The sequence below is a fragment of the Papio anubis genome, chromosome 17, assembly GCF_008728515.1.
Source record: "Papio anubis isolate 15944 chromosome 17, Panubis1.0, whole genome shotgun sequence".
NCBI lineage: Eukaryota > Metazoa > Chordata > Mammalia > Primates > Cercopithecidae > Papio > Papio anubis.
In genome coordinates, this window is record NC_044992.1 from 47,271,712 (window position 1) to 47,291,793 (window position 20,082).

Below are 20,082 nucleotides of genomic sequence, written 5' to 3' on the forward strand. Positions count from 1 at the left end.
TGACTAATTTGGAGCCTCCTCAGCACTATGCTATTTGTATCTGTTCTGCCCTGGAAACAAAATTAGTTTTTCACTTGAAATAAAGTTGCCTCATTTGACATCCTACCACAGATCAGAGGGTGGAGCATAAAACAAGGTTTCCTTATTAATCATGTGATAATGCTATTTAAAGGTATTTGAATTAAGTCAGTATGTGTGTGTAGGGAGGTGGAGAATTAAAATCACATGCACCAAGTTATTGTAATTTCTGCTTGAAAATCTTCAGGGAACATAGAATCAAGGAAAGAACTGAATGACTGCCACCTACCCATCCCAGTCTTGAGGAGGGTCTTCATGTAATTAAGGGAAATGGGAAGAATCAATGGTGCTTGGTTGTTAAAAAGCTATAGGTAAAGGCTTGATTCTGATAGTGTGGATATAGTCAAACAGTCTCCCTCTATTCGGTTACCTTTCTGGGAATCCTAACCCAAAATACTCAAGGCGAAAATAGTTGAACAACATGGGAGTTAAGAGTGCCTATCCTGTCTGGGTACAGTCGCTCATGCTTCTAATCCGAGCACTTTAGGGGGCCAAGGCAGGAGGATCACTTGAGTCCAAGAGTTTGAGACTAGCCTGGACAAAAAAGCAAGACCCTGTCTCTACAAAAAAAAAAAAAAGGACAAAAATTAGCTGGGCATGATGGCACATGCCTGCAGTCCCAGCTACTCAGGAGGCTGAGGCAGAAGGATCACTGGAGCCCAGGTGTTTGAGGCTGCTGCAAGCCTTGATCACACCACTACACTCTACCCTGAGTGATACAGCGAGACCCCATCTGTTAAAAAAAAATAAAAGGGGGCTGGGTGTGGTGGCTCACGTCTGTAATCCCAGCACCTCAGGAGGCCGAGGTGGGTGGCTTGCCTGAGCTCGGGACTTTGAGACCAGCCTGGGCAACATGGTGAAACCCTGTCTCTACTAAAGTACAAAAATTGGCCAGGAGTGGTGGCGCACACCTGTAGTCCCCGCTACTCAGGAGGCTGAGGCATAAGAATTGCTTGAACCCAGGAGGTGGAGGTTGCAGTGAGCTGAGATCATGCCATTGCACTCCAGCCTGGGCGACAGAGCAAGACTCTGTCTCCAAAATAAATAAATAATAAATAAAATATAAAGGACACATCCCTGTGCAGTAAGAATTCCAAGTATAATTTTTGACTCCCCCCAACTACTAAGTCAACTGGAAGCCTTACCAATAACATAAACAGTCAGTGAATACGTATTTTGTATGTCTATTGTGTACTGTACTCTTACAATAAGTAAGCTAAAGAAAAGAAAATGTTATTAAGAAATCATATTCACTATTAAGGAAACATTATTCAGTGGAAGTGGATCATCATAAAGGTCTTCATCATCTTTGTGTTGAGTAGACTTCAGAAGAGGAGGGGTTGATCTTGCTGCCTTGGGTGACAGAGGCAGTGGGAGGAGAGGCAGGCATTACTTGCTGTAACTTTTATTGAAAAAAATTTGCGTAGAAGTGGACCTGAGTGGTTCAAACCCCTTGTTCCAGGGTCAGCTATACCCAGATGCTGAGCAGGGAAAAACGAGGAAGAGGGATTAATTGGCTTGTCTGGGCCAATCAGGCTGACTCAGCTCTATTTGAAAAGATGGCAGAAACTTAGAGTTTGAGAGCTTCTCAATCAGGAATTCAGGAATCCCACATTGAGCCTCTTTGACCAGATTATTGGGGCCAACCTGAGTCTTGAGTGACAGGGCAGTCTGGTTCAGGTCAAGTATCAGACCCAGTAGGAGAGTGAGAGACCAGTATACATACATCTACCAGGTTTCAGATGTAACCCATCAATGAGGACACCACCACCTTTCCTTGAAACCATTTCTCTGTGTTCTCGTAGGCCTCCCTAGCCATAGCTCTGCCTCCTTAGGTCCAAGTCTGGGGAGGACAAGGAGAGGAGAGTAACCCTACTCTAAAGCCAGTTCCCTTGTCATGAGCCTTAGCTGCTGCCTTTTCCTACCTAGAACTAGCCACACATCCATTTCCTGGCCCTTTCTAATGGCCTAATGATCCTTTGTGTGTAGACCCAGCACTTTCTCTGTCATGAACAGTGTTACCCAATCTTGATGTGGTAAAAGAGGGAAGAAGATAGTAAAAAGGAAAGAGAGAGAGAGCACTTGGACTAATTTTTTTCGTTTCTGAAATGCGATGGTTGTACAAGTTGTCCTCTAAGGTTTTTTAGGTCAAATTTTTGTAATTATGTGATTCTGGATAGTTTCTGACTGCAGGAATTTCCTGCTGCAGACAACTAGTACTCATAGGCGTCAAAAAATGTAAGCTACTATTTTCCAACTTGAGGATAACAGCGCATTGGGAAATTATAGAGTCATTATCAAGAGTTTGCACATCTGGTTGGGCGCAGTGGCTCATGCCTGTAATCCTAGCACTTTGGGAGGCTGAGGCAGGAGGTTCGCTTGAGCTCAGAAGTTTGAGGCCAGCCTGGGTAATGTGGTGAAACTCTTGTCTCTACAAAAAAATACAAAAATTAGTTGGGCATGGTGGTGTACATCTGTAGTCCCAGCTACTTGTGGGGGCTGAGGTGGGAGGATTACTTGAGCCCAGGAGGTCAAGGCTATAGTCAGTTGAGATCACGCCACTGCACTCCAGCCTGGGCGACAGAGTGAGACCCTGTCTCAAAAAAGAGTTTGCGCATCTACTCATTCAGTTCTCGTTATCTATAGACTAAAATATACATCGCCCCCCTTATGTATTACTATTTTTGAATATATGTAAATTAATAAAATGTAAACTTAAAGTGTTACTGAATGTATAACAGTTTGTTGTTTTTTGTTTGTTTTTGAGACAGTCTCTGCTGCACAGGCTGGAGTGCAGTGAGGCGATCTTGGTTCGCTGCAACCTCTGCCTCCCAGGTTAAAGTGATGCTCCTCCCTCAGCCTTCCGAGTAGCTGGGACTACAGGCACACATCAATTTGTTGTGTTTTGGTTTTTTTGTTTGGTTGGTTGGTTTTCTTTTTTTGGAGACAGGGTCTCGCCCTGTTGCTCAGGCTGGAGTGCAGTGGCACAATTATGGCTCACTGCAACCGCTACCTCCTGGGCTGAAATGATCTCACACCTCAGCGTCCCAAGTTACTGGGACTACAGGCGCACGCCACCACTCCTGGTGAATTTTTTTTTTTTGACAGGGTCTCACTCTTTCGCCCAGGCTGGTATGCAGTGGTGCTATCTTGGCTCACTGCAACCTCCACCTCCTGGGTTTAAGCAATACTCTTGCCTGAGCCTCCCAAATAGCTGAGATTACAGGTTCATGCCACCATGTCTGGCTAATTTTTGTATTTTTAGTAGAGACAAGGTTTCACCATGTTGACCAGGCTGGTCTTAAACTCCTGACCTCGAGTGATCCACCTGCCTTGGCCTCCCAGAGTGTTGGGATTACAGGCATGAACCACTACATCCAGCCTGGCAATTGTTTGTCATTGCATGTTTTCTCAGTGAATATCTCATGGGGATCCATGAAAACTTTTAGATCTTTTTTTTTTTTTTTTTTTTTTTTTTTTTAGACGGAGTCTCGCTTTTTCGCCCCGGCGGGGGGGGATGGGCGGGGTCTCAGCCCCCTGCAAGCTCCGCCCCCTGGGTTTACGCCATTCTCCTGCTTCAGCCTCCCGAGTAGCTGGGACTACAGGCGCCCGCCACCTCGCCCGGCTAGTTTTTTGTATTTTTAGTAGAGACGGGGTTTCACCATGTTAGCCAGGATGGTCTCAATCTCCTGACCTTGTGATCCGCCCGTCTCGGCCTCGCAAAGTGCTGGGATTACAGGCTTGAGCCACCGCGCCCAGCCAACTTTAGATCTTAAAAAGGGGTCCACATGGCCGGGCGCGGTGGCTCAAGCCTGTAATCCCAGCACTTTGGGAGGCCGAGACGGGCGGATCACGAGGTCAGGAGATCGAGACCATCCTGGCTAACACGGTGAAACCCCGTCTCTATTAAGAAATACAAAAAACTAGCCTCGGACCCAAAAAAAAAAAAAAAAAAAGGGGTCCACATAATCAAAAAGGTTGGGAATTTCTGCTGTAAGCCATTTTGAGATGGGAGAGTTCACAACTTAAGACAAAGTATAGTTACTACGCACTGCATATTTAAGAGACAATTCATAGGTCAGGTACAGTGTTCATGCCTGTAATCAACAGCACTTTGGGAGGCCAAGGGAGGATTGCTTGAGCTCAGGAGTTCAAGAACTGCCTAGGCAACGTAGTGAGACCTCGTCTCTACTAAAAATAAAAATTAAAAAAATCAGCCAGGTGTGGTGGCATGTGCCTGTAGTCGCAGCTACTTTGGAGGCTGAGGTGGGAACATCACTTGAGCCCAGGAGATTGAGATTGCAGTAAGCCATGATTGTGCCACTGCACTCCTGGGCAACAGAGCAAGACCTTGTCTCAAAAAAGATAATTCATGGAGATAGAAATTATCAAAAAGATTAAGCTTCTCTTATATGTTAGGTATTGTATAGTAAGTCTCCCTTCCATTCTTATCCTCTGGGCCCGTTAGAGACTGCTGCTGGTTTTTTGTTTTTTTTTTTTTTTGAGACAGAGTCTTGCTCTGTCGCCCAGGCTGGAGTGCAGTGGCACAGTCTCAGCTCACTGCAAGCTCCGCCTCCCGGGTTCTCACCATTCTCCTGCCTCAGCCTCCTGAGTAGCTGGGACTACAGGCACCCGCCTCTGCGCCCAGCTAATTTTTTGTATTTTTAGTAGAGATGGGGTTTCTTTTTTTTTTTTTTTTTTAATTCTTTTTTTTGAGACGGAGTCTCGCTCTGTCACCCAGGCTGGAGTGCAGTGGCCGGATCTCGGCTCACAGCAAGCTCCGCCTCCCAGGTTCACGCCATTCTCCTGCCTTAGCCTCTCGAGTAACTGGGACTACAGGCGCCCGCCATCTCGCCCGGCTAGTTTTTTGTATTTTTTAGTAGAGACGGGGTTTCACCATGTTAGCCAGGATGGTCTCGATCTCCTGACCTCGTGATCCGCCCGTCTCGGCCTCCCAAAGTGCTGGGATTACAGGCTTGAGCCACCGCGCCCGGCCGAGATGGGGTTTCACCGTGGTCTCGATCTCCTGACCTTGTGATCCGCCCACCTCGGCCTCCCAAAGTGCTGGGGTTACAGGTGTGAGCCACCATGCCTGGCCTGTTTTGTTTTTTTGAGACGGTGTTTTGCTCTTGTCACCCAGGCTGGAATGCAGTGGCACAATCTTGGCTCACTGCAGCCTCCCGCCTCCCGGCTAATTTTTGTATTTTTAGTAGAGACAGGGTTTTGCCATTTTGACCAGGCTGGCCACGAACTCCTGACCTCAAGTGATCCTCCCGCCTCAGCCTCCCAAAGTGCTGGGATTATAGGTGTAAGCCACTGCGCCCAGCCTGCCACTTTTAATAATTCTTGCATGTGTTCCAGGAAAACCTATGTGGATATATATGTGTATATGTGTGTATTTTTTTAATGTGATTTTTAAAAATAGCGTTTTTTTTATTATTATTATTTTTTGCAACAGAGCCTTACTCTGTTGCCCAGGCTGAAGTGCAGTGGTGCAATCTCTGCTCACTGCAACCTCTGCCTCCCTGGTTCAAATGATTTTCCTGCCTTAGCCTCCCAGTTAGCTGGGATTACAGGTGCCTGCCACCATGTGTGGCTTATTTTTGTATTTCTAGTAGAGGTGGGGTTTTGCCATGCTGACCAGGTTGGTCTCGCACTCCTGATCTCAGGTGATCTGCCTGCCTCGGCCTCCCAAAGTGTTGGGATTACAGGCATCAGCCACCGTGCCCAGCCAAAATAGGATCTTTATCTTCTGGAAATATGGGTAAGAATATTGATTTGTTTGCTTTTCAGTTCTGTGTTGTACTAAAAATTTAATCAATAAATGTATTCCTAAAGAGCAGAAAATTGAAATGCAGCCGGGCACGGTGGCTCACTCCTGTAAACCCAGCACTTTAGGAGGCCAAGGCAGGCGGATCGTGAAGTCAGGAGTTTGAGACCAGCCTGGCCAACATGGTGAAACCCGGTCTCCACTAAACATACAAAAATTAGCCAGGCGTGGTGGTGGGTGCCTGTAATCCCAGCTACTTGGGAGGCTGAGGCAGGAGAATTGCTTGACCCTGGGAGGCAGAGGTTTCAGTGAGCCGAGATTGCACCACTGCATTCCAGCCTGAGTGACAGAGACTCCATCTTGGGAGGGGGGCGAGGTGGGAATTAAAATGCTGTTCAGATCTTATCTGCATCACTGACAGGGAAACTTTTTTCAGGGTGAAGAAGGAGAATACAGTGAAGAGGAAAACTCCAAAGTGGAGCTGAAATCAGAAGCTAATGATGCTGTTAATTCTTCAACAAAAGAAGAGAAGGGAGAAGAAAAGCCTGACACCAAAGGCACTGTGACTGGAGAGAGGCAAAGTGGGGACGGACAGGTCAGTACATTCCACAGTCCTCCATTTTAGAGGCTGGAATAGGGATTATTGAGTCTGGAAGAGTAAGGATCCCTTTATCTGTCCTCTAGGAGAGCACAGAGCCTGTGGAGAACAAAGTGGGTAAAAAGGGCCCTAAGCATTTGGATGATGATGAAGATCGGAAGAATCCAGCATACATACCTCGGAAAGGGCTCTTCTTTGAGCATGATCTTCGAGGGCAAACTCAGGAGGAGGAAGTCAGGTAAAAGCCACTTGCTGCTGCCGCTGTCTAACATGTATTTTAGACATGTAGGTCAGGTACTTTGCTAAATGCTTTGCCTGTATTTCATTTATTACAGGCATTTTAAGATAAGTATTATGATTATCCTTCTTGTACAAATGAGGAAAGTGGGCTTAGAATATTTGGTAATTCTTGGTGAGGCAGCTAAGATGCAGACCTAGGGCAGTCTGTTTCCAGAACTCATCTTCTCTTAATTATTCTACTTTTTCTTTTCTTAATCTGAGGCGTAAGGCCTCTGAGAAGTGAAGTACTTGCATAGGCTGCCTTTTAGGAGAAAGGAGATGTTTTTCAAAGGTACTGAATGGCATGAAATGAAGTCCTTTTCTCATTTCTATGTCTGTTGTATTTGAGCCCAGCAGGCTCTGAGGTTCTGTGATTCACACTTGCTTAGGGGAGGCCTGTTTTTTATAATCTCTTTGGGATGATGAGACTACGTGAAGTTCCTATTGTCCCCCTGCCTAACCCGTTTTGTTCATGAACATCTCTACTTGGAGAATTCTGCTGACCCAAGACACTTTTCCTTCATTTTATCCAGACCCAAGGGGCGTCAGCGAAAGCTATGGAAGGATGAGGGTCGCTGGGAGCATGACAAGTTCCGGGAAGATGAGCAGGCCCCAAAGTCCCGACAGGAGCTCATTGCTCTTTATGGTTATGACATTCGCTCAGCTCATAATCCTGATGACATCAAACCCCGAAGAATCCGGAAACCCCGGTGAGGCATTTTAGAACATAGACTGGGCTAGGCATGGTGGCTTACAGTGGCTTACACCTGGAATCCCAGCACTTTGGGAGGCTGAGGCAGGAGGATTGCTTGAGGCCAGGAGTTCAGGACTAGCCTGGAGAACATAGTGAGACCCTGTCTCCAAAAAAAAAGGAAAAAAAAAAAAAATAGACCATAGACTATAGATATATTTTAGAGAGAACTCTCTTGCTTTGCTTTTCTTTCTCTCTCTCTGTCTTTCTTTCTTTCTTTCTTTCTTTCTGTCTCTCTCTTTCTCTCTTTCTTCCTCTTCTCTCCTTCCTTCTTTCTTTCTTTATTTTGAGACAAAATAAAGAGTGCAGTGGCATGTTCTCGGTTCACTGCAACCTCCACCTCCCGGGTTTGAGTGATTCTCCTGCTTCAGCCTCCTCAGTAGCTGGGATTACAGGCATGTACCATCACGATCAGCTAATTTTTGTATTTTTAGTAGAAATGGGGTTTCACTGTATTAGCCAGGCTGGTCTCAAACTCCTGGCCTCAAGTGATCTGCCCGTCTTTCTTGATCTCCCAAAGTGCTGGGATTACAGGCCTGAGCCACCGTGCCCAGCCTCCTTTTGTTAATTTCTTAACAGTTTCTTCATTCCATTTTTTGTAGATATGGGAGTCCTCCACAAAGAGATCCAAATTGGAATGGTGAGCGGCTAAACAAGTCTCATCGCCACCAGGGTCTTGGGGGTACTCTACCACCAAGGACATTTATTAACAGAAATGCTGCAGGTACTGGCCGCATGTCTGCACCCAGGAATTATTCTCGATCTGGGGGCTTCAAGGAAGGTCGTGCTGGTTTTAGGCCTATGGAAGCTGGGGGGCAGCATGGTGGCCGGTCTGGCGAGACTGTTAAGCATGAGACTAGTTACCGGTCACGGCGCCTAGAGCAGACTCCTGTGAGGGATCCATCTCCGGAAGCAGCAGATGTTCCAGTGCTTGGCAGTCCTGAGAAGGAAGAGGCAACCTCAGAGACACCAGCTGCTGCTCCTGATACTGCACCACCAGCCCCTGACAGGCCCATTGAGAAGAAATCCTATTCCCGGGCAAGAAGAACCCGAACCAAAGTTGGAGATGCAGTCAAGCTTGCAGAGGAGGTGCCCCCTCTTCCTGAAGGACTGATCCCAGCACCTCCAGTCCCAGAAACCACCCCAACTCCACCTACTAAGACTGGGAACTGGGACGCTCCAGTGGATTCTACTACAAGTGGACTTGAGCAAGATGTGGCACAACTAAATATAGCAGAACAGAATTGGAGTCCGGGGCAGCCTTCTTTCCTGCAACCACGGGAACTTCGAGGTAGGTGTCATAGAACTGGTGGCTAGCTTTTTCCCGTTTGCATCATCAGGTTTGGGGCATGGGACTTCTGTCTCGGGAATGTGTCTGACAAATGTCTACTTTTTCTCTTTTTTTTTTTTTTTGAGACGGAGTTTCACTCTTTCGCGCAAGCTAAATTCAGTGGCGCAATTTTGGCTCACTGCAACCTTTGCCTCCCAGCTTCACCGTGTTAGCCAGGATGGTCTCGATCTCTTGACCTTGTGATCCGCCCGCCTCAGCCTCCGAAAGTGCTGGGATTACAGGCGTGAGCCACCGTGCCGGGCCTTTTTTTGTATTTTTATTTATTTATTTGTTTTGAGATTTATTTGTTTCTGTATTTTTGTTGTTTGTTTTGAGATGGAGTCTCGCTCTGTCGCCCAAGCTAGATGCAGTGGCACGATCTCGGCTCACTGTAACCTCCACCTCTGGGTTCAAGTGATTCTCCTGCGTCAGCCTCCCGAGTAGCTGGGAGTACAGGTGTGCACCACCACGCTGGGCTAATTTTTGTATTTTTAGTAGAGACAGGGTTTCACCATGTTGGCCAGGATGGTCTCGATCTCTTGACCTCGTGATCCACCCACCTTGGCTTCCCAAAGTGCTGGGATTACAGGGGTGAGCCACAGCCACCCTGCCTGGCCCCTTTTTTTTTTTTTTTTTTTGGTGACAGAGTCTTGCTCTGTTGCCCAGACTGGAGTGCAGTGGTACGATCTCAGCTCACTACAACCTCTGCCTCTGGGGCTCAAACAATTCTCCTGCCTCAGCTTCTTGAGTAACTGGGATTACAGGCTCACACCACCACACCTGGCTAATTTTTGTATTTTTCGTAGAGATGGAGTTTCATTATGTTGGCCAGGCTGGTCTCAAACTCCTGACCTTAAGTGATCCACCCATCTCGGCCTCCCAAAGTGCTGGGATTACAGGCGTGAGCCACTGCACCTGGCCCCAGCTAATTTTTAAAAATTTTTTTGTAGTGACGGGGTCTCGCTGTGTTGCCCAGGCTGGTCTTGAACTCCTGGGCTCAGGTGATCCTCCTAAAGCGCTGGGATTACAGGTGGAAGACACTGCACCTGCCCAGTCATCATTGAGCCTCCTGAGTACAGGATCCTTTTCCACAAAAAGTAGAAGAAGACAACGTTATTATTTGAGCTAATGTTTAAATGTTTGAAGGCAAAAATTTATTCAGTTGAATTTTGATCAAGATCTTCTCTAATATCTTTGAAAGGCAAGCTTCCCTTATTTCCTTAATCTTCTAGAGACAGATTGCCCAATAGAACTTTCTGTAATGATTGTACTTTTATGTTTTTGTTGTTGTTGTTATTTATATAGATATAGTATTTTTTGTTTGTGTTTTTTAGATGGGGTCCCACTTTGTCACCCAGGCTGGAGTCTGGAGTGCAGTAGCGTAACCTTGGCTCACTGCAACCTCTGCCTCCAGGGCTCAAGCAATCCTCCCATTTCAGCCTTCTCAGTAGCTAGGATCATGAGCACACATCATTACACCTGGCTGATTTTTTTATTTTTTGGAAGGACGGGGTTGTTTCTCATTGTGTTTTCCAGGCTGGTCTTGAACTCCTGGGCTCAAGCAGTTCTCCTACCTCTGCCATCCCAGAGTGCTGGGATTATAAGCATGAGCCACTGCACCCAGCTGGAATTGAACTTTTAATTAATTGAAACCTAAGTGTCCATGTTTGGCTAGTGGATATCATACTGGGCAGCATAGTTTTAGAGAGTAAGACCTACATATTACCCATTTTGCCTGTTCGGGTTTGTCTTTCTCCACCCAGATAGATCGAAGGATCTTTCCTTAGTCTGAAATCTAACTTAAATATTGGAACTCCTCATTTGGAGTTATAGCGCCCTTCTTACTATTGGAGGACAATCTCTAGAACATTCCTTTTTGTCTTGAGTCATTTTAGCCAGAGGAGAATCTCCTCTCAAACTTCCAACCTAGATCCCTGTGAATGGGATGTAATCAAGTAGATTTACAAAGCATCCCTCCCTTGTCCGGCCGTTGCTCAGGAACTCTTGGGCTGAGATTTTTCAGTATGTCGGATAATGTAATGTACTAATTATAATCTCCCAATGATTCTATGCAGGGAACAATTTGATAGGAAAAATTTGAACTTGATTTTCTTTATTGAAGTCATTTTATTTTTCATGTTCAAGGGCTTTATCGCTATATTAAGATGGCAGACAGTGTGGACAAATTTCTAAATGCTGGTGTAGACAGAAAGCAGAGATAGTTTATAGAGAATTTTATTAATTAAAAGAAAAAAGGCATTCCTCATGTTGACACTTAAACCTGTTTCTTGATAGTATCTTTGAGTCCCACTCACATATGTCTGATCTGCAGAAGTAACTTTTTTGGTGTATTACAGGTATGCCCAACCATATTCACATGGGAGCAGGACCTCCACCTCAGTTTAACCGGATGGAAGAAATGGTACAGAAGGGGAAAAGGGTAGATGGGGGAGGGAGCTGCCTGTTACACAGCTTGTTCATTGTTTAAACCAAGATAAGGTTTTTGTTTGTTTGTTTGTTTTTGTTTTTGTTTTTTTTCTTTTGAGACGGAGTCTCGCTCTGTCGCCCAGGCTGGAGTGCAGTGGCTGGATCTCAGCTCACTGCAAGCTCCCGCCTCCCAGGTTTACGCCATTCTCCTGCCTCAGCCTCCCGAGTAGCTGGGACTACAGGCGCCCGCCACCTCGCCCGGCTAGTTTTTTGTATTTTTTAGTAGAGATGGGGTTTCACCAGGTTAGCCAGGATGGTCTCGATCTCATGACCTCGTGATCCGCCCGTCTCAGCCTCCCAAAGTCCTGGGATTACAGGCTTGAGCCACCGCACCCGGCCTTTTTTTTTTTTTTTTGGAGATGGAGTCTTACCTCGTTGCCTAGGCTAGAGTGCAGTGATGGGATCGCAGCTCACTGCAAGCTCTGCCTCCCGGGTCCGAGTTCAAGCAATTCTCCTGCCTCAGCCTCCCAAGTAGTTGGCATTACAGGAACATGCCATCATGCCCAGATAATTTTTGTATTTTTAGTAGAGACGGGGTTTCACCATGTTGACCAGGCTGGTCTGGAACTCCTGACCTCGTGATCTACCACGCCCGGCTAAGATAAAGTCAGTTTTTCCATTGATTATGCATGTTTTTTTTTTTTTTTTTTTTGAGACGGAGTCTCGCTCTGTCACCCAGGCTGGAGTGCAGTGGCCGGATCTCAGCTCACTGCAAGCTCCGCCTCTCGGGTTTACGCCATTCTCCTGCCTCAGCCTCCCGAGTAGCTGAGACTACAGGCGCCCGCCACCTCGCCCGGCTAAGTTTTTGTATTTTTAGTAGAGACGGGGTTTCACTGTGTTAGCCAGGATGGTCTCGATCTCCTGACCTCGTGATCCGCCCGTCTCGGCCTCCCAAAGTGCTGGGATTACAGGCTTGAGCCACCGCGCCCGGCCGCATGTTTATTTTAATTTGGATTTCAGAAATGTAAGGTAGAAGGTTTAGGTTCAAATCTTTTTTTTTTTTTCTTTTTTTTTTGAGACAGAGTCTTGCTTTGTGGCCCAGGCTGGAGTGCAGTGGCGTGATCTCGGCTCACTGCAAGCTCCGCCTCCCAGGTTCTCACCGTTCCCCTGCCTCAGCCTCCTGAGTAACTGGTACTACAGGCACCCGCCACCACGCCCGGCTAATTTCTTTGTATTTTTAGTAGAGACGGGGTTTCACCATGTTAGCCAGGATGGTCTTGATCTCCTGACCTCATTATCTGCCTGACTCAGCCTCCCAAAGTGCTGGGATTACAGGCGTGAGCCACCGCGCCTGGCCCTAGGTTCAAATCTTGTTATCTTTCATTATTTTTCAGCTCACTTTGCAAATACCCATTAAACACCTGCCATGTACCAAGTTGTTTTTCAACACCTAAAGGAAGGTAGAACTTGACATGAGAGCCCTCTGGAATTCTTATTGTTTAGGCCTCTTTCTTTGTCTCAGGGCGTCCAGGGTGGTCGAGCCAAACGCTATTCATCCCAGCGGCAAAGACCTGTGCCAGAGCCCCCCGCCCCTCCAGTGCATATCAGTATCATGGAGGGACATTACTATGATCCACGTGAGTTTTTTCTTATTGTTGGGGTACTTTTCTTGGCAGTGTGAAGTGAAGTAAGACACTAGGCTCCTGGCTCCTGAATTTCTCTTCTGACCTCTCATAGTGGTTATCAAACATTGTCTGGTTGCTGTTTTCTTCGCATGGAATATTGAGAACATCTTTTAAAGGGCTTGGGGAACAAGGAGACTTGTCCATGTGATGTGAAGAGTAAGGGTTTATGAGAGTCCCAATGTGATATCTTACAGTGCAGTTCCAGGGACCAATCTATACCCATGGTGACAGCCCTGCCCCGCTGCCTCCACAGGGCATGCTTGTGCAGCCAGAAATGCACCTTCCCCACCCAGGTAAGTTTAGTGTCTCTGCTTGTATGCTTCCAGTACCTGAGGATATATGTTGGGAGCACCACAAACCCTATCCTCCTGAGTTCTGTGCTGCTAGCCTGGGAGTCTGGCCATCCTGGCTGCGTTGGCAACAAATTCCTCTTGTATCCATCCTGAGGACTTCCATCCTGAGCCTGATTATACTGAGCAGTCCAGCCAGGCCATCCTATGAAAATGATGTTACTTTATTTTTCAGTTTTTTTCTTCTCCTTATCCAGGTTTACATCCCCACCAGACACCAGCTCCTCTGCCCAATCCAGGCCTCTATCCCCCACCAGTGTCCATGTCTCCAGGACAGCCACCACCTCAGCAGTTGCTTGCTCCTACTTACTTTTCTGCTCCAGGCGTCATGAACTTTGGTAATCCCAGTTACCCTTATGCTCCAGGGGCACTGCCTCCCCCACCGCCGCCTCATCTGTATCCTAATACACAGGTGAGATGGCTAATGATCATGTTTTTCTAGATACATATTCTTTAATTCAGACAGGAATGTGGTATGGGGAGAATGCTAAAGGAATTTGAGAGAACATTTCAGTGCCACTGATTTGTATGTGACGCTAAGATGCCTCTTAGTGGTCAGGAGCTGGAAATGCAGCTTATGTAATGCCCATCATCTTTATTCTTTTCAGTTTTTTTCTCTGTCGCCCAGGCCTGTAGTGCAGTGGCATGATCTCAGTTTACTGCAACCTCCACCTCTTGGGTTCAAGCGATTCTCCTGCCTCAGCCTCCCGAGTAGCTGGGATTACAGCGCCTGCCACCACGCCCGGCTAATTTTTGTATTTCTAGTAGAGACGGGGTTTCACCATGTTGGCCAAGCTGGTCTCAAACTCCTGACCTCAACCGATCCACCTGCCTCAGCCTCCGAAAGTGCTGGGATTACAGGCATGAGCCACCGCACCCAGCGTTCAGTTTCTTTAATGGTGTTTCTTTCCTGTGTTGTGGTACTTCATAGGTGGCAATACCTGCTTTTCACTCTATTGCATAAAGAAGCTGTATTCTACTCCTTATCACCCCACCTCTGTCCTGCTTAACTTCCACCACATTGACATAATCAAGTATCTGTAGTGTCGCTACTGAACTCAGCCTTTTCCAATTGTCAGCTGATGTTAAGAATTAGAGAAAGCTGGGCAGTACTTTGAAGAAATAAAAACCAGAGCAAAATAATGACGAATTAAGGCAAAAATGAATAGTCACTTTATTTTGAAGGGTGGGCAGATCAGATATTTTTAAAATTATAAATTCCCCAGTACTCTTGTGGATGAATAATATTTCCTGTTCATCATAGGTTGGATGAATTCATTCCTAACTTTTTCTTCTCCTGGCTTGTGGGGTTCAGGCCCCATCACAGGTATATGGAGGAGTGACCTACTATAACCCCGCCCAGCAGCAGGTGCAACCAAAGCCCTCCCCACCACGGAGGACTCCCCAGCCAGTCACCATCAAGCCCCCTCCACCTGAGGTATGAGAGCTCCTTCCCATACTTAATGCACATGCTCCGTCAGTGGGCTTTCCTTCTCCCCAGAGGATTTCCCTCATTTTTCTGGGTGTGTTTCTCTGGAAAACAGTCTTTTTGGTATGACCTGATAACAAATTCCAACTTTATTATTTCAGGTTGTAAGCAGGGGTTCCAGTTAATATGAGTTTCTGAATATTTTAAATCTTAACATCATATAAAAGTAAGTGCACAACTTACTGTGAATATTCTTAAAACTAATGCTTACACTTGCTTAACAAACAAAAATCACTAATTAATGCTTTTTTTTTTTTTTTGAGATGGAGTCTCAGTCCGTTACCCAGGCTGGAGTGCAGTGGCACAATCTCAGCTCACTGCAACCTCCATCTCCTGAGTTCAAGCATTGCTCTTGCCTCAGCCTCCTGAGTAGCTAGGATTATAGGCATGCACGACCACACCTGACTAGTTTTTGTATTTTTAGTAGAAATGGGGTTTCACCATATTGGCTAGGCTGATCTTGAACTCCTGACCTCAGGTGATCCTCCTGCCTTGGCCTCCCAAAGTGCTGGACTTACAGGCGTGAGCCACCCCGCCTGGCTTCTAATTAATGCTTTAAATGATAATAATCATGGGATATCTCAGGAGGCTTAAAGGAGTCCTGAAATTTGCCAGTTTGTTTGTGTGGCAAGTGTATGGGGCAGGGTTGAAGTAGAAACGACTGTTACATGACAATTTTCAATTTAGAAGCTACAAGGAAAAAATACAGGAAGGCAGTAAAGGAAAAGGGAAATCTAAATTTGAGATGTTATAGCAGAAAAAAACAGTTCTAAAGATCATAGAGGAGAAAGACTGGGGGTTTTGTTGCTTTTGTTTTGTTTAAGGACATTACTTAATACACATTATTTAGAAATGTGGCTTTTTGTAAACAGCTTGTAAATGCCCAGACGGCCCACTAACACTTTGGTGGTTCTTCCCTTTTTCCAACCCCTGTCAGAACGGCAGAGGTGAGAACTCAGGAGAGAAGAGAAATACAGCTGGCTATCTACTACCTGAAGGGCTTCAAAGATATAGGTTATGGCTTCTACCAGCAAACAGCTGAAAGAGGAGGACCCCTGCCTTCCTCTAAAGACAGGCTCTGGAGAGAGGGAGAAACAAGTGGACCTCGTCCCATCTTCACTCTTCACTTGAGTTGGCTGTGTTCGGGGGAGCAGAGCCAGACAGCCCCAAGCTTCTGAGTCTAGATCCAGAAGCCCATGTCTTCTGCTGTTCTTCACTTTCTTCCGGGAAATTGAAGTGTCTTCTGTTCTCAAGGAAGCTCCTTCCTGTTTGTTTTGTTTTCTAAGATGTTCATTTTTAAAGCCTGGCTTATCCTTAATATTATTATAGTTTTTTCTCTTTGTCTCTGTTTCTTGCTCTCCCTGCCTTTAAATGAAACAAGTCCATTCTTCTGGTTTGCTAGCCCCTCTGGATTCCCTTTTGATTCTTCCCTGTATCCCAGATAATGGAGAATGTATCAGCCAGCCTTCCTCACCAAGGCTAAAAAGACCTGGCCTTTCACTTTTAGTTGGCGTTTGTTATCTTCTTGTATACTTGTATTCCCTTAACTCTAACCCTGTGGAAGCATGGCTGTCTGCACAGAGGGTCCTATTGTGCGGAAAAGCTCAGAGTAGGTGGGTAGGAGTCCTTCTCTTTGACTTAGGTTTTTGGGAGTCTGAGCATCCATCAGTACCTGTACTATGGTGGACTTCTGTTCTCTGCTGAGGGCAAATACCCTACTGTGGGGAGAGATGGCAAACCAGATGCTTTTGTGAGAAAGGGATGGTGGAGTGAGAGCCTTTGCCCTTAGGGGTGTGTATTCACATAGTCCTCAGGGCGCAGTCTTTTGAGGTAAGTGGAATTAGAGGGCCTTGCTTCTCTTCTTTCCATTCTTGCTACACTCCCTTTCCAGTTGCTGTGGACCAGTGCATCTCTTTAAAGGCAAATATCATCCAGCAAGCAGTCTACCCCATCCTTTGCAATTGCTCTTCTCCACGTCTTCTCTGCTACAAGTGTTTTAGATGTTACTACCTTATTTTCCCCGAATTCTACTTTTGTCCTTGCAAACAGAAGATACTACACCTGGGCTTAAGGCCTAAGGAAGCCAGTCACCTTCTGGGCAAGGGCTCCTATCTTTCCTCGCTATCCATGGCACTAAACCACTTCTCTGCTGCCTCTGCGGAAGAGATTCCTATTACTGCAGTACTTCTGTCCGCCAGGGGTAACTTGGCCACTGTCCCTGTCCTTCTACAGAACCTGAGGGCGAAGATGGTGGCTGTGTCTCTCCCCGGTAATGTCACTATCTGTTTTTATTCCTTCCCTCTAGCAGCTGGCCTAACCACTCGAGTCACAGGTGTGGCGTGGAGAGCGGGGAGGGGCATTTAATCTGTAACCCCCAAGGAGGAAATAACTAAGAGATTCTTCCAGGGGTAGCTGGTGGTTGTGCCTTTTGTAGGCTGTTCCCTTTGCCTTAAACCTGAAGATGTCTCCTCAAGCCTGTGGGCAGCATGCCCAGATTCCCAGACCTTAAGACACTGTGAGAGTTGTCTCTGTTGGTCCACTGTGTTTAGTTGCAAGGATTTTTCCATGTGTGGTGGTGTTTTTTGTTACTGTTTTAAAGGGTGCCCATTTGTGATCAGCATTGTGACTTGGAGATAATAAAATTTAGACTGTAAACTTGGCTGTCTTGCCAATGTTTTGCATGAGTCTTGATTTGGGAGGGAGGGAAGAGGACTCCCTAATTCCCCCACAGGGTCACGGTCACAACTCAGGTCAGCCCAGACTTGTGAAACAGAAGCCCAGAGAGATGAGGAGCCCCTTTGAGGCCATAAATGTGTCTGCATTCCCCATCAGTTATCTTTTTTAACCACATAGATTACCAGGATATCATGCCATCCCTTAGATTGGAAGTGTCAGGGACAGAGAAGCAGAGAGATGCTGCTTATTCACATGAGCATCTAGTATTCTTTATGGCTTCCTTTGTGTTTGGCAAGTAAGTTTCCCAAGGTAATATGCCATCAGATGTCAGTATAACTATACCAAGTCCTGGGCTGGGGGAAGTATTGGTATAGCTTTCTTGAAAAGTAAAGATGCCGACACTGAAGTATTAAGGACCACAGTCTTAGGGAGACGATCAGGTCAGGTAAGGGGAAGGGAAATTTTTTTTTTTTTTTTTTTTTTTTTGTATTTTTAGTAGAAATTTTTGTATTTTTTGTACAAAAAAAATTATATTTTTAGTAGAAATGGGGTTTCACCATGTTGGCCAGGCTGGTCTTGAACTCCTGACCTCAGGTGATCCACCTGCCTTGGCCTCCCAAGGCCAAGTTGGAGTCTGTGTTCTTAATGTCCTTGCCAGTGACTCTCCACCCTACCAGATCCAGTGTCACTTTTTTTTTTTTTTTTTCCTGAGACAGTCTTGCTCGGTCACCCAGGCTGGAATACAGTGGCACGATCACAGGTAGCTGCAGCCTGGAGCTCCTACGTTCAAGCAATCCTCCTGCCACAGCTTCCCAAACAGCTGTGACTACAGGCCCACACCACCATGCCCAGCTAATTTTTTTTGTTTGTTTTTAGTAGAGTCGAGGTCTCACTGTGTTACCCAGGCTGGTCTGGAACGCCTAGGTTCAAGTGATCCTCCTGCCTTAGCCTCCTAGAGTGCTGGGATTACATGTGCAAGCCACCACACCCAGCCCCAATGTTCCTTTCTTAATAACAAATGTTTTGCAACACTAATCCCAAAGTGAAATTAACAGATAATATGACCTGCCTGGACACAAGGTTTCAAAAAACAAATCAACTGTGGGTCATGTTTCAGTTTACCTAGTCCACTTGGCCTTTGATGCTTAGAGGGCAGTTCCTACCTTTGAAGTGACTTTTTCCTCTGGGTGGGATGGAAGTTTACTACAGAGGCTATCCCTGGTATGGGAGAGCAATTTTCATATGGAGCTGGCAGCATTTGTTGGGTTTCACAAATCCATACGCTGGAGGCATGGATGTCATACTGCATCTTTTTTTTTTTTTGGTCTTGCTCTATTGCCCAGACTGGAGTGCAATGGCACAATCCTGGCTCACTGCAGCTTTGACCATCTGGGCTCAAGCAATCCATCCACCTCAGCCTCTCAAGTAGCTGGAACCACAAGCATGCACCACCACACCTAGCTAATTTTTTTATTTTTTATTTTTGTAGAGACAGGGTCATTGAATTCCTGGGCTCAAGTGATCCTCCTGTCTGGGCTTCCCAAAGTGCTGGGATTACAGGCTTGAGCTGCTGTGCCCAACTATTGTACATCTTACAAAGACAGATGGGACTTCCCCATCCCTTGGTGCTGGTGCCACAGCCAGAGTACTGTGACTTTCCTGACCCACATTCCTAATTCCTTTTTTTTTTTTTTTTTTATACTGAGTCTCACTCTGTCACCCAGGCTGGAGTGCAGTGTCACGATCTTGGCTCACTGCAGCCTCCGCCTCCCGGGTTCAAGTGATTGTTTTGTCTCAGCCTCCCAAGTAGCTGGGATTACAGGCGCCCGCCACCACGCCTGGCTACTTTTTTTCTGTATTTTTAGTAGAGATGGGGTTTCACCATGTTGGCCACGTTGGTCTCAAATTCCTGGCCTCAGGTGATTGGCTCAGCTCAGCCTCCCAAAGTGCTGGGATTATAGGCGTGACCCACCGCTCTGGGCCCCTAACTCCTCTTTAAATCGTGTCAGTTTGCTTCTCTTCCCCACAGTGTGATGAGTGACTGTAGGCCTGATCTCCCAGGGTCATGCAAAAAATGCCAACCAGCCTTGGGGTGGGTTACTGGCAGGAGGTTTGAGTGTTGGATGCTTCCCCTTTACCCTTGCTTCTTGCTTCCCCAGTCCTTCAGTTAGACCCTAGTGCTCTCTCTGTTGCCCTGGTAACCAGCTCTGCAAGAAGAAACTCTCACTCAGCAAAGCCCCCAGGTTCTCTCTATCCTCCCATCCTGCCTCTGGGTGGTCAGAAAGAAGAGGGTGTGTAAGCAGCAGACAGATAGCCTTAGGTGGCCCTGCCCGGTCCCCTTGCAGAAGTCCATGGGCTGGGCCCTCAAGGCTTTTTCGCCCCTATCTCATAGTTATTATTCATACCACCCTGCCTTCCTCTTTATTTCTTCCATAAGCGGCTGCAAATGCCCTGCCAACCCTCTTCCCCTTCAGGGTCAGCACATAGGCCTGCAAACTTGTGGGCAACTCAGAGCACCAAAGACTTGGAATTCCAAAGTCAACTCCCAGTATCTGCAGTCCACTTGGGTTGAACTGTCCCTCTAGGGCAGTGATTTTCAATCCTGGTCATTTGTGTCATGTGAGGAGCTTTTTAAATACCATAAGCCTT

General features: G+C 46.5%; 1 protein-coding gene across 3 annotated transcripts in view; it reads left to right on the forward strand.

Moving 5' to 3' along the window:
• The window catches only part of CASC3 (CASC3 exon junction complex subunit), a 36,617-nt gene extending 19,201 nt beyond the window's left edge, over positions 1-17,416 (forward strand). The window contains exons 4-14 of one of the 3 annotated variants that reach the window (XM_003912963.3): positions 6,285-6,443; positions 6,533-6,684; positions 7,259-7,435; positions 8,079-8,767; positions 11,164-11,228; positions 12,756-12,870; positions 13,113-13,211; positions 13,466-13,680; positions 14,584-14,706; positions 14,859-14,923; positions 15,695-17,416. In XM_003912963.3, the coding sequence (XP_003913012.2) occupies positions 6,285-6,443; positions 6,533-6,684; positions 7,259-7,435; positions 8,079-8,767; positions 11,164-11,228; positions 12,756-12,870; positions 13,113-13,211; positions 13,466-13,680; positions 14,584-14,706; positions 14,859-14,882 (1,818 nt within the window). In that variant the 3' untranslated portion in view covers positions 14,883-14,923; positions 15,695-17,416. Of the gene's footprint in view, positions 1-6,284; positions 6,444-6,532; positions 6,685-7,258; positions 7,436-8,078; positions 8,768-11,163; positions 11,229-12,755; positions 12,871-13,112; positions 13,681-14,583; positions 14,707-14,858; positions 14,924-15,694 lie in introns of all 3 variants that reach the window. The other 2 variants (XR_639183.3, XM_009190544.3) reach the window with 2 other exon arrangements.
• Positions 17,417-20,082: the final 2,666 nt, after the last annotated feature.